At 39.4% G+C, this 13,841-nt stretch overlaps 1 protein-coding gene across 2 annotated transcripts; it reads left to right on the plus strand.

Annotated features, from left to right (window-relative positions):
• The first annotated feature begins 4,231 nt into the window (after positions 1-4,231).
• C4BPB (complement component 4 binding protein beta) lies at positions 4,232-13,841 on the plus strand. 2 transcript variants are annotated; one of them, XM_080824985.1, is made up of 6 exons: positions 4,232-4,525; positions 5,681-5,851; positions 7,236-7,412; positions 11,689-11,782; positions 12,955-13,081; positions 13,623-13,841. In XM_080824985.1, the coding sequence occupies exons 1-6, from the start codon at positions 4,468-4,470 to the stop codon at positions 13,764-13,766; spliced, it is 771 nt and encodes a 256-aa protein (XP_080681111.1). In that variant the 5' UTR covers positions 4,232-4,467; the 3' UTR covers positions 13,767-13,841. The 2 variants fall into 2 exon arrangements, with proteins under 2 accessions (XP_080681111.1, XP_080681112.1); XM_080824986.1 differs by lacking the exon at positions 5,681-5,851.

The following is a 13,841-nucleotide window of genomic DNA, read 5'->3' on the forward strand; positions in this document are numbered from 1 at the left end:
CCTCTCCAGGATCTTTCCTGGGGACTCTCTGTGAGGAGGCCGGCCTTGCTAGCTTGCCCTGGTCGGTGACAAGCCCACTGGCACTTCCCGTGGCAGGCCAGCAATGGCCCATCATCATGCTTTATGGTCTTGAAGTATTCCCACCATCCAACCTACATTCATTGTCTTGAACTCATCTGAGAATTTAACAAAAGCTGAGGCCCCTTTCCCTGACAAAAGGTAGATATGCATTACTTTGGCATACATCCCGACCTCAGGGTAGCAAAGCAGGAGTTAGATGATAATGTACACACATATCCCATCTCTCTTTCTTTTCTTTGACATTAAAAAAAAAAAATCCATCCATTTGATACGAACTTCTTTAGGCAGAGGGGAAGAATTTGTGGGATTCTGAAATGCTTACTTTTTAAAACCAGACATTGTAGAATATTTAGGAATTTGAATGGATTGTAACAAGGATAGCTTCACTAACCTCTGGGGCAGCAGGGGCAGGGGTGTAGGGGGTGATAATTTCTTTTTCTTAATCTCAAGGCACCTCAAGGCACCTGGTGCATCTTTTGTGCTCATTAAGCCAGTGTCACACCATTCCCGTCATCACAGGCAGAACACCTCACTTCCGAGCTCCCTTCTGAATTCCCAAGGGCACCTAGGTACCTTCTTGGTGGTATGCTGTACCTTCCCTGCGAAGACTTGGTCAGATTCCAGAGACCAGCTTCTCCTCACGATTAAAGGAAATAATATCACAAGCACAGGACGCCCTGAGAAGTGGTGTTCCAGAGCTAATAGGGCCTTGCCTCAAAACGAGTAGTACCTTCACTGAGCATCCAGGCTACTTTCAGAGAACAGCTTTTTTAGTCATTTGGATTTTCTTCCTTAGTGACCCTCTTACCTTATTTTACATTCAATTTTCACACCAGAGTGTCTCCTCTTTTGTCCTTTGCCTTTTCAGATTTTGATGGAAAGGGAAATCGTATCTGGGCACAATTTAATAAAGTCTATTAACCATTCTTTTCCAAATTTAAATTCCTGGGTCATTTTACTCAAACCCTGGTAGAGCCTTCTTTTTTTTTTTTTTTTTTTTTTTTTTGCATTGATCAGTGTCTCAGATTAGAGGGTGAAGGTGCCAGCTATCCCAGAACAGCAGCACCTTTTATGTGACGGGAGGTTACTCTCCCCTGCAAGGTGGATGGAGATCAGCAGCCTAGGGCAGGAATGATGCTTCCTCCGTCATCCCAGACCTTCTGCCCTGCAGTCCTTCTGTGCTTCTATCATGTTAACTCATCATCCTCAGAATGTGTTGGAGTCTATCCGCTAGTACCATGTGACTATTCGAGCTCCAGGAATCCTGCCTCCATTTCAGTTAGCAGGAAAGAGCACAAAGGCCACACTAACTTCTTGCCGTCGTGCCTGTCCGTCTTGACTCACCACCAAAGCTCGTACTACGGTGTTTCATGAACAATTAGGGCTTTAAAAAATTTCTATGAGTTTTAGTCTCATGTAATCTGCATAAAGACTAGTTTTCTGGCCCAAGTTTTTCTTGGTGAAGCATTCAGGAAACATCAACTAATACATAAAAAAAACATTGGAAAAATATTTTAAATTTTTTCTGAATTGTCTTGACGAAGACCAAAGGGAATCTAATCATAACCTACTAGAGAATTTAAAGTCATCTTTTTCTAATTCTCTTAAAACCTTACACACACACACACACACACACGCACACACACACACAAAGTTTAACTCCCTATACCTCCTTCCAGCCTAAGCCCAGTGGCCTTCCCGGCTCACTTCCTGATCTCTTCACGAGTTGCTGTCTGCTCATTCTTTTGCTGAGCAAGCAAACCAGTCAGTACAACTTCAGCACTTTCCCTGTTACCTCAGTTCTCCAGAAAATCTGGATTGGATCAAATTGCCCTTCACGTCCAAAGATCTAGAAGGGTTTGTGAATTCTCATTTATTAATTTTGCTAAGCCTGGACACTTGTAATAAAATGTGTAATCCTAAAATCCCTTATGTGTAATCCCCCAATCCAAAAACTTTGAAAACGAAGTTTTTTTCCAATTTATTTGACAGGAAAATATGACCTAAACTTTGTGAGGATATTTATAGTCTCTATATATCTCACTTAGTGTAAATATTTTTACATTTCATAGAGAAATAAGACAATATTATACATTATATGGTATCTTTCTAAAGCCCTAATCTGAATCTAAAATAAACCATTGAGAGGAAGGATTATTTGCAATTATTTCCTGTAGTAATGCTCTATTTTATTAGGAATTTAGGAGTTCCTCATTTAGGAATAAACAAATTCCTAATTTTAAGAGTAAGCAAAATTTTCTTTCACTATTTTAAAAAATATTTATTGTACAAACATATACATTAGCTGTTGGAGAACTTACATGCTTCAAGAAATAGACTATGTGGTATGTTAAATAAAATTACTCCAAACCTAACATGAGAGACAAAAAAGAAATCGCTGAAGAAATTTTTCCATGGGTAACTGAGTATTGTAGACCCTCTCTGGGTAATTGGTGTGTAATTGACTTTCTATTAATTAGGTTTTTTTTACAACTCTATAAGACTAGAGGTTCATTTGTAGAAAATGGATAGGAATGCAGATGATTCTTTTCTGAAAACAATGCAAATATTCCTGATAAGGCAAATGCATTTTGTCCAGTACAGATGCAATAAATTTCTCTCAGTTGGAAGAGCTCATTCCAAATATTGTAGTTTGTTGCTACGTGTGATATTAAACAGTTTTACATCAGAGAAGTCACTTCAGAAGGTCTTTGACTTGAATATTTAAATCTCTGTTCCTCACATTCTTCTTTGAATTAGTTGTAGCATCTAAATGTTTCTCTGATTAATGAGCTGAATAAAATCTTTGATACATATTCATCGTATATTTATATGAGTGTCATGTTATTTACCCTTTCGAGAAGCACACTTTAAAAGGTGCTTGCAGAGGCACCTGGGTGGCTCAGTTGGTTAAGCGTCTGCCTTTGGCTCAGGTTATGATCCCAGAGTCCTGGGATCAAGTCCCGCATCGAGCTCCTTGTTCCACGGAGAGTCTGTTTCTCCCTCTGCCTGCTGCTCCTCCTGCTTGTGCTCTCTCTCTGACAAATAAATAAATAAAAATCTTTAAAAAATGAAAGGCGCTTGCACTACAGGAACTCACATATTTGTTGAGTGAGGATAAGCTATGGAAAAACCATAAAGGCAGTATATATAGTAAATGATAAATTATTGGTATGGATTTGAGGAGCTCTACTAGAGCTTCTGTATGATCATGTTCTCTTTTATTTGTTCCGCATTGCTCTTACTTACCTAGCAGACAATTCTGCTTTGCATTATGGAGTGCCTGCGAAGGAAATACACATGGGACAGGACCCTCGTGCTCGAGTTGTTAACAGTCTTGTGTGGGAAGAAGACATGAACAAATCATCATAAAGTAATGATAATGGATGGAGAAGAGAAAAACGGTTAAGACCTTACTGGGTCCTTATGCTTTATGTGTATTATGATGCTTTACATTATTTTATTAAAACCTAAAATTTTGGAGGAACTTTACCCCCAATTTTATCACTGGAGCAGGGACAACCAGCTAATTGCTATAATAGTCAGAAAGAAGAAGGTGTTTTAATTCCTGAGACTAAAGCTTTTCCCTCAACTCCCTCTTAGTTCATTTGGTTGACTCTGGACTCAGGCTAAACCCTGGCCCCCAAAGACCCGCAGAATGGGAACCTGAGCACAGGCCTGGCAGATATGGACATGGTGTTGTTATAGGACTTTGGAGTTTTTTCTCAGGTTTGGACATAATCAGGATCAGCTCCTTGCTGGGAAGCTGTAGATCTGGGAGGTCAGAGATAAGGTGAGGTTAGTTCACTTCCTTGAGCTTTCCAGTTTTCAGAGTTTGGTGCTGCCAGGACACCTGGTATGTGACAAATGAAGGGGAGATGGCCCTCAGAGCTGGGTTTCAGTTGGGAAAGCACTACAGATCAGTCCACCCGCCCCCGCATGCAAAGCTGGAGGGCGTTGCAGAAGCTGGACTGTAAACACTAGCAAATATTGACAGAACTGAGGGTCATGGCTAAACCCTCTGGTCCAAGTCTGTGATAGCAGGATAAGCGTGCAGTTCACAGGAACTGGTCAACTAGATTTGCATAACGGAACCCTGGCAATTTCTAAAACCGAGTTTTAAAACTGGCAGCTTGTCAGCCTCTCCCCCGCTTCATGTTTTTGCAGAATCCCTCCCAGCTCTAATTTCCTCATAGCTGTTCGGATTTCCTGCTGTAGCATTTTTTTTTTTTTTTAATTCTTCCAAGGGAGAGAAATCAGGACAACCTCTTCTCTAGGAGGGAGGTGGTTGGTATCCTAAGCTGTGTGAGAAGATCTGCTTTGATCCAAACCAGGTGTTGTCTGGTTTGTGTTCATTCCAGCCTGGGCCAAGCAACTGATCACAAGATGTTTTTTTGGTTTGTGTGCTATCTTGTGGTTGTGTGGCTGATTTCTGCCTCAGATGGTGCGTATGCTTAAGACTGGTTTATAAGGCACTTGATATCAGGTCTAAGGTTTTAATGAAAGTTTAATCAATGAAATGCATTTCCTTTATTGGAAAATCTCAAATTGCTTGGCCTAATGCAATGTACTCAGAGGGGCTTAGTAAAATATTTTTTTTTAACAAAATTTATTTATTTGACAAGGAGTAGGAGAGAGAGCAGGGGGGCATAGCAGAGGGAGAGGGAAAAGCAGGCTCCCCACTGAGCAGGGAGCCCGATGCAGGGCTCGATCCCAGGACCCCGGGATCATGACCTGAGCTGAACGCAGGGGCTTAATCGGCTGAGCTACCCAGGTGCCTCAATGGCTTAGTAAATATTTAATGATGATTCTGCTTTATGACATGGGTGGTTAACAGTTAACTTTCCTTTTCTGTTCTGGGAGCAAAAAGTACCAGTTTCAAAATATTTAGAGGTCTTATACACTCCAGGAATATTCTTTGGAAAGGAGACTGTTTCTTTAGAGGTAGATAACTTATGGTTGAAATTTTTTTTTAATTTAAAAGATTTTATTTATTTATGGCTGAGGGTTTTTTTTAATTTAAAGATTTTATTTATTAATTTGAGAGAGAGTGAAAGCAAGAGAGATCACAGAGGGAGAGGGGGAAATAGACTCACCACTGAGAGGAGAATCTGATGTGGGGATCCATCCCAGGATCCTGGGATTATGACCTGAGGCGAAGGCAGTCGCTTAACTAACTGAGCCACCCAGGCGCCTCACTTATGGCTGAATTTGAGTGAATCCAGTTACCCTTTTTTGAAAACAAAACTTTGGGAATCGGGGCGCCTGGGTAGCTCAGGGGTTTAAGCCTCTGCCTTCAGCTCGGGTCATGATCTCAGGGTCCTGGGATCGAGCCCCGCATCGGGCTCTCTGCTCAGCAGGAGCCTGCTTCCCCTTCTCTCTGTCTGCCTAGCTCTGATTTCTCTCTGTCAAATAAATAAAATCTTTAAAAAAAATTAAAAAAAAACAAAACTTTGGGAATTATTAGGAGGGGAGGGAAGTGGATGGACATAGACATGGAAGAGTATCCATAATCCAGCAAAAAGACACTTGGATGGTGGTCTAACAAGGCTTCCTCATGGCACATGACATGTCAGGTGAATCTTTTTCCTTCCAACAGAGAGCTGTCCAGAACTTCCCTCAGTGGAAAATGGCATAATTGTTATAAAGGAGGTAGAAGGACAAATTCTGGGGACTTGCCTTTGTATCAAGGGCTACCACCTGGTAGGAGAGAAAACCTTATTTTGCAATGCCTCTGTGGAGTGGAATGCTCCCGTTCCCACATGTCGCCGTAAGTTTGATTTTCCTGTTTCTTTGTATATCTTGTCATCCTACTGGATCTTTTCATATCCTACTTCCAGTAGGCCATGTTCAAACTGTATAAGAAAAGAATTCTCGGGGCGCCTGGGTGGCTCAGTGGGTTAAAGCCTCTGCCTTCAGCTCAGGTCGTGATCCCAGGGTGCTGGTATCGAGCCCTGCATCAGCTCTTTGCTCAGTCCCTCTCCCTCTGCAACTCCCTCTGCAACTCCCCCTGCTTATGCTTGCTCTCTCTCTCTCTCTCTCTCACTGTGTCAAATAAGTAAATAAAATCCTTAAAAAGGAGAGAAAGAGAAAATTCTCAATTTCTATGAATTCATTTTTAAAGCGCTCGGGTGGAACTTCTCTTAGAAGCTACAGGATCAGCTCTTGCTCAGTACTGATTCCATTAATTGATTAATTGAGTGAATTAATAGACACAATCAACCCAGCAGGAAGAAAAGAATTTCTTCCATATATTAAAACTACCTTTTTTGGGCTACAATTTGTTTAATACTATACTCTTTTAAAATTTTTATGTTATTAAAAAATCTAAACATATACAAAAGACAGAAGATTAAAATCAACTCATACGTACTCACCACTTATCTTCCACAATTACCCACATATAACTAATCTTCTGTCTTCTACAGTTCTGCTTTGCATTATTATTATTTTGAAGTAAATATGTCATGTTGTATTTTATCCATTATATAACCTTTGAACTGGGAAAAATTTATGTTCTCAACTTACAAATGTGGTAACTGAGATCCAAGTGACTTGCTCAAGTTCACAACACTCATTTGTGGTGTCTGTAGAGACAGAGAATCACTAGTCAATATCCTTGTAATTACTACTATTTTTAGGACTAGCTCGGTTTGTTCTCCAGACCAATATGTTTGTCCTTTATTTATATGACCAAAGTCATCTCTCTCTGCATTTTCTCCTGGGTTTTTTGTTTGTTTGTTTTGGTTTTGTTTTTGTTTTTTTAACCTGAGAAAAGCAAAATGAAACAAAGTAAAACATGATGAGTGATGTGTACCTCTGGCTGGATGGAAGGAAGGGAACCCTTGCCTCAAACATAGAGTGAAGAGTTTTCAGCAGGGCTTGACAGGAGGATAAACACACTATTGATCATTTCCAGTTCTATGCTTAATTACTTCTCGTAAGTTCAAGTGCCAACTGTCACCCTTGTGCATGACCAAGACCTTTCCTGCCACTCTCAGGCCAACCTGCTCTTTTCACATCCAGCGTCGGTAGGGTTTGGTACTACTTGTGCAGTTTGCAGTCCCTATTAAAAAGCTCTGCTTTAGTTCTGATTTCTCAGCAAAGCCTAGAAGCAGGTGTCCTTTCAGATCACTTCCTGTTTTCTTCTTCAGTGGGCCACTGTCCTGACCCTGTGCTGGTGAATGGCGAACCCAGTTCCCTGGGTCCTGTCAACGTGAGTGACAAAATCACTTTTAAGTGCAATGAGGACTACATCCTTAAGGGCAGCAATTGGAGTCAGTGCCTGGACGACCACACCTGGATGCCTCCCTTGCCCGTCTGCAAAAGCAGTAAGTAGGAGAGAAATAAGTGTAAATCCAAAGACACCGAGCAGAGAACCTCATTTTCTGTGCCTGGGAAGCTTTGGGAGCTAGGAAGCAGCCAAGAAACAAGTGGGGCTCACAGAGCCAAGCCTCACCTTGAATGATGTGTTGCAGTGAAACAAACAACATCCAAACAATAAACCCTTCTCCCCCCACCCCCCACCCCCCACCCCCGCCTTTAAATTAGGATTCCTGTCCTAATAAGTCCAACATGGGATAGTTTGGAGCATCTGACATGTTAAAAAAAAATTTCATGATAATGACTTAAAGTTCTTATTTGAAGAATACACAAAAACAGGGGGCAAGGACAGTAACTTATCCACTGCCAAATTACACAAAATAAGAGTTGAAAGAAAGTACCTTCTTCTAACACAGTAATTCACGACTCTCAGAGGGACTTAGTTGGATGTGTTTGTTGTTTGTTTCATGACTTTTACGTTTATGCAGACATTTTAAATAAACAAAAGCATACACACATATCGACACACATATATATGTACAAAAAAATGGGAATTTATGTATTTTTTAACTGCTTGTTTTTGGTGTAACATTACACATGGAAATCTAGTTCAGATCAGTATATGTGGCTCTATCTCCTGCTTTTAAATAATAATGTGGATGTGCCATAATTTATTCCACATCTCTGTGTTGATGAACATTTATTCTATTTCTGTATTTTTGCTATTATAATGCTGCAGTGAATGTTATATATATGTATACACATACATATATTTTTATGCCTATGCTATTATTTCTTTAGTCTGGATTCCTAGAATGACTGGTGGGTCACAGGATATATTTATTTTTCAAATATACTTAGAAGATCCAAGAAATTCAACTAAAAATGTTATTCTTGGACACTAAGTAATATTGAAAAATCAATAGTATTACTTTCTAATAATTATGAGATGAATACTGAAATGTAAAATAATTTCACTCATGAGGCCTATATGAAAATTTACTGAAGGATATAAAATAATACTTAAATAAAAGAAAAGATATGCCATAACCCTGGATGGATGGACTGGAATTACAATGTAACTCAGCAGAATTTTAAATTTAAAAATATAAAACAAAAAATCAGGTTTATTTGGAAATGCACATATCTAACATTACAGATTAATTTAGTGAAAGACTTAATTTTTTAGAGCACTTCTAGTTTTATAATAAAAGTGAAGGAGAGACACAGAGATTTCCCATATACTCCCCACTCCCACACATGCACATTATCAACACCATTCGCCAGAGTAGTACCTTTTTTTTTTTTCCCCAAGGATGAACTAATATTGACATATCATGATCACCCCAAATCCATAGTTACCTAAGTATTCACTCTTGGTGTTGTACATTCAGAGGGTTTGGACATATGCCTAATGACATACAGCTACCATTATAATATCATACAGAGTATTTTTGCTGCCCTAAAAATCCTCTGTGCTCTGTTTATTCATCTCTCTACCTTCCCTACCTCTCAACCACTGACCTTTTTAATTATAATAATGTTCAATTAGCCAGTATTTGGTATATCATTGGTTTTTGACATAGTGTTCAACGGTTCATCAGTTGTGTATGAAACGCAGTTCTCATCACCCCATGTACCCTCCTTAATATCCGTCACCCGGTTAGTTCCAAAGTTTGTTCCAAGGTTTGGCAATTACGGATAAAGCTGCTATATATATCAGGTGCTGGTTTTTGTGGGGACATGTTTTCAACACTTTTGGATAAATCCCAAAGAGTGCAGTTGTTGGATCTTAAGATATTTAGCTTTGTGAGAAACCATCATTCTGCCTTCCAGAGTGGTTATATCATCGTGCTTTTCCACCAGCAATGCAGGAGAGGTCTTGTTGCTCCACATCCTTGTCAGCATTTGGTGTCATCAGTGTTCCAGATTTCAGCCGTTCTCATAGTTGTGTAGTGGTATCTCATTGTTTTAATTTACATTTCTTGATGATGTACGCTCATTTTCCATCTGTATATATCGTCTTTGGTGAGGTGTCTGTTAAGGTCTTTGGCCCGTTTTTTAATCAGGTGGTTTTCTTCTTGTTGAGTTTTAAGAGTTCTTTGTATACTTTGGATAACAGTCCTTTATAAGATTTGTCTTCTGAAAATATTTTCTCCCAGCCTATGGCTGGTCATCTCATTCTCTTTATATGTCCTTCATAGCACAGAAGTTTTAAATTTTAATGAATTCCAGTTGATTAACTGTTTCATGGATGGTGACTTTACAGCTGTATCTAAAGAGTTGTCCCTCCCTATACCCAAGGTTGTCTAGGTTTTCTCCTACATTATCTTCTAGGTGTTTCATAGTTTTGTATTTTACATTCAAGTATTTTACTCCATTTTGAGTTAATTTTTGTGAAGGATATAGTAGATAGGCAGTTTAAAAACATGAACTATAGTTAGCCTCTTTTAGGGAGTTTGTGGTTACTTAAAACATGCATATATAGGACACACAGTTAAATTACAAGCACATACCATCAACATTAGCTTGAACAAGTTTAAAGTATTTCCACCAGCCTTTTCTGTTTTACTCTTTAAATTCAATAGTTCTTATCCTTGCTCGGAAATGCAGAATCTCTGTCTTTTTGCGTCAGTTCATTGCCCAATTTTAGGGGATGCTCCTGAGGTCCCTGATTAAAGCAGATTTTTTTCTGTTTAGATGCAAGATCTATATCATCTCCTTCAGTTCAAAACTGTATGCTTAAAAGTCACCAGAAAAGCTATATAAACTGGAGATCCTTAATCAATTCATTAAAATTCTTTTTCCTTTCCTCTATACAGCTTTTGAACTCAGTTTTTGATCTTTTTGTTTAATTCAATTAATTAACATATAATGTATTGTTTCAGGGGTACAGGTCTGTGATTCATCAGTTTTATATAATACCCAGTGCTCATTACAACACATGCCCTCCCCAATGTCCATCACCCATTTACCCCATTTACCCCATCCCCCCAACCCTCTCCCTTCCAGGAACCCTCAATTTGTTTCCTATGACTAAGAGTCTCTTATGGTTTGTGTCCCTCTCGGGTTTTTTCTTGTTCTATTTTTTCTCTCTTCCCCTATGATCCTATTTTGTTTCTTAAATTCTACATATCAGTGAGATCATATGAAAATTGTCTTTCTCTGATTGACTTATTTCACTTAGCGTAATGCCCTCTAGTTCTATCCCTGTAGTTGCAAATGGCAAGATTTCATTTTCTCAGATGGCTGTGTAATATTCCATTGTATATATATATGTATACCACATCTTCATTATCCATTCATCTGTCAATGGACATCTAGGCTCCTTAGAAGTTATTAAGTTATTAAGAAAACACCTGTGTTGTAGAAAAATACAAAGAAAACATTTAATTACCTACAAACCTACTACTCAGAAATAACAGAATACTTTGATATGTAATCTTCAGGCTTTTTTCTGTTCATATATGATTGTGCATGAGTGTGTTTTACAAAAATAGTATTATATGCTACTATTATAATTACATTTCCATTAGTATGTATTATTATAATGCGTAGTATTATATACTATGTACTATACTAATACATGTTCTTTTATGCTTGCTGGTTTTGCTCAACTATTTGTTTTGAAGGTGTTTATGTTTCCATAAGTATTCACCTACATAATCATTCTTAACTTACCCTTTACTCCTGATCCCTGTGTTTAGACTCATAATGTCAGAGCTCAAAGGGACTTTGGAGATAATGTTATTTAAACTGCTCATCTTATAGCTTAGAAGAAAGCCAAGAAGGACGAGATAATGGTTAGTGGAAGAGCCAGGACTGAAATTCACAACATCTACCACTTTGTCCAGCTCTCTTTATAGACTCCTCTTGTTTGCTCCCGACTGCATTCTCCCTGTTTCTGAAGCTCTCATATTGCACAATTCTGTCCCACGAGAATGTCAGTGTCCTTTTGAACTCAGACCATTTATCTCCTGTCTCAGGGAGTTACTTCTCCTACGTCTACCTCTGGTTTAATTTTTTGATTCTTGTCCCCTGACAGTCTTCTGCAACGTAAACTTCCTTTCCTCAAGCTCATGTCAATCAGAAAACTCTCTCAAACTGTTAATGACTCAGCGGATAAGCAGGGGGAGGGGGGTCTTTCCCATGGATAAATACGATCTGACCAGAAGGAAATAAACGGAGAAAGTGTCCCCAGATCCCACATGGATGGTTATACTTAGGGGGTGCTGTTAATTGAGTTCAACTCATGACTGTCACTCTTGTACTCCTGTTTCTCAGGAGACTGTGGCCCTCCTAGGAGTCCAGCTCATGGCTATTTTGAAGGAAGAGATTTCAACTCAGGATCTACCATTACTTATCACTGTGAAGACAAGTAAGTGTATGCCGCAGCTGTTCAAATGCAAGAACTTGCACATTGACCCATAACGTTGTTTTGGGGAATGACCCAGTCCATCTCACCTAATGCCCCCGTGTCCTACTGCCTCAGCAATCTGAGCTCATTCTGATTTTCCGAGCTGCTTTTTAGCTCACTACCAGCTCTCCCCAAGCTCCAGAAGATAGACTGGTCCCCTTATTTATCCTAGAGAAGATATCTAAAATGTATGGTTTTCTAAAGAATCTTGGAATAAAAGCTCAAAGAAATATAGACCATATGGAACTGCAGAAAGAGAATGATTTATTATTCCAGCCTGCCCCCCGACAGATTTGTGTATATACATATTTGAGTATATATATTCCTTTAAAAAAAAAATGAAAGTAAAAGAAGGAGAATGACTTAATACATCCTAACTGAAGTCTAACCTTAATTTAGACTACCTAATCACCCACCTCACAGGTCTACCCTTTCCCTGGCTTCATTCAGTCTTCCTACCTCAGAGTCATGTCTCCACATTAGCATTTCAGTCTCGTTATATACTTCTAGTGGACTTTGCAGTCAACTCTCGTGTTTTTCTGATTAAAAGCTGTAGCTCCTTTGTAAGATTTATTTGAGGGTTATCTCTATCTTTCCACTCCTTTTTAGAGGGTGGATGGCAGATGCTTTTTTAAATTATTGAATGATGACGTGCTTCCTCCCTCTCCCTCCCCACCCAACAACTGTGTAAACACACATATTCAGAATTTTTCACTTCTCCATGTTTTATGGATTGCATTGTCACTTGGGTCCTCTCTACCCCCAAGGAGAATGGTTTTAGTTGGTTACTGTTTGGTAATACTGAAATCACTTAGCATGCATTAAGGCTCAAGGAAGTGGATTCTATCACAGTAGGAAATACTGAAATACAACGATACAGAACCAGAGTTGGTTGCCCAGTTTAGAAAGTGTTGTTGCCATACTTTTTTTTTTTTTTTTTTTGACAGACAGAGATCACAAGTAGGCAGAGAGACAGGCAGAGAGAGGGGGGAAGCAGGCTCCCTGCCGAGCAGAGAGCCTGATGTAGTAATCGATCCCAGGACCCTGGAATCATGACCTGAGCCGAAGGCAGAGAACTTAACCCACTGAGCCACCCAGGCACTCCTGTTGTTGCCATTCTCACTTCTGTTCAGGTACCACTTAGTGGGCACGCGGGACCAACAGTGCGTTGATGGGGAGTGGAGCGGTGCACTTCCCATCTGTGAATTAATCCAGGAAACTCCCAAGCCAATTCCACAGACTGCGTTTGAGAAGGCACTTGTAAGTAGTAGGCTGTCGCCTGCCTTGTTCACAGTAGTATCTCCAGGGCCTGGCATCACTCCTGGTGCATGCTCAGTCAATATCGGAAGGGTTGTTACAAGGGGGCTCATAAACTGTTAACTCACATTTTTACATATATGAGTTCTCATTCACCACCATCATCACCAACACCGCATGAGGGCTTGTTGGTAGAAGTTACGGGCTCGCAGACTTTATAGAGCAAGCTGTCTAAGCTTGTGTCTTAGACTTACACATATTGCTGTGAAAAGTCTCTGAAATTCTTCTAGATTCCAAAAACCACCGATCAGGTCATTTTCATTGAGATCCCTCTTTTTGTTTATATTTATTGCTGAGATAATAATAAGTATATAATAGCCAGAAGATTTAAAGGATTTATCATGTTGAAGACCCAGATTTGTATTTAAGCTGGCCAGGTTCTCAGCCCCCAGTCAGGGACCTAAGCACTACTCATTAGCTTCAGACTATACAGCTGGATCTCAGTTCTTAAGTTATAACTTAATTTTTTTTTTCTTTTCTTCAGTTTGCCTTTCAGGAGAATAAAGAACTTTGCAAAGCCATAGAGAACTTTGTGCAAAGACTGAAGGAAAATGACTTAACAATGGAGGAACTGAAATACTCTCTGGAAAAAAAGAAAGCTGAGTTAGAGGCAAAAATGTTGTCCTGACGTTGTAACTGAGCAGACTGGGTAATCTGGGTAATAGAAATGCACCTAGGAGTAAATTTTCTCTTGGTTCTAAAA

The sequence above is a fragment of the Martes martes genome, assembly GCF_963455335.1.
Source record: "Martes martes genome assembly, chromosome: 15".
In the NCBI taxonomy this organism is placed as follows: domain Eukaryota; kingdom Metazoa; phylum Chordata; class Mammalia; order Carnivora; family Mustelidae; genus Martes; species Martes martes.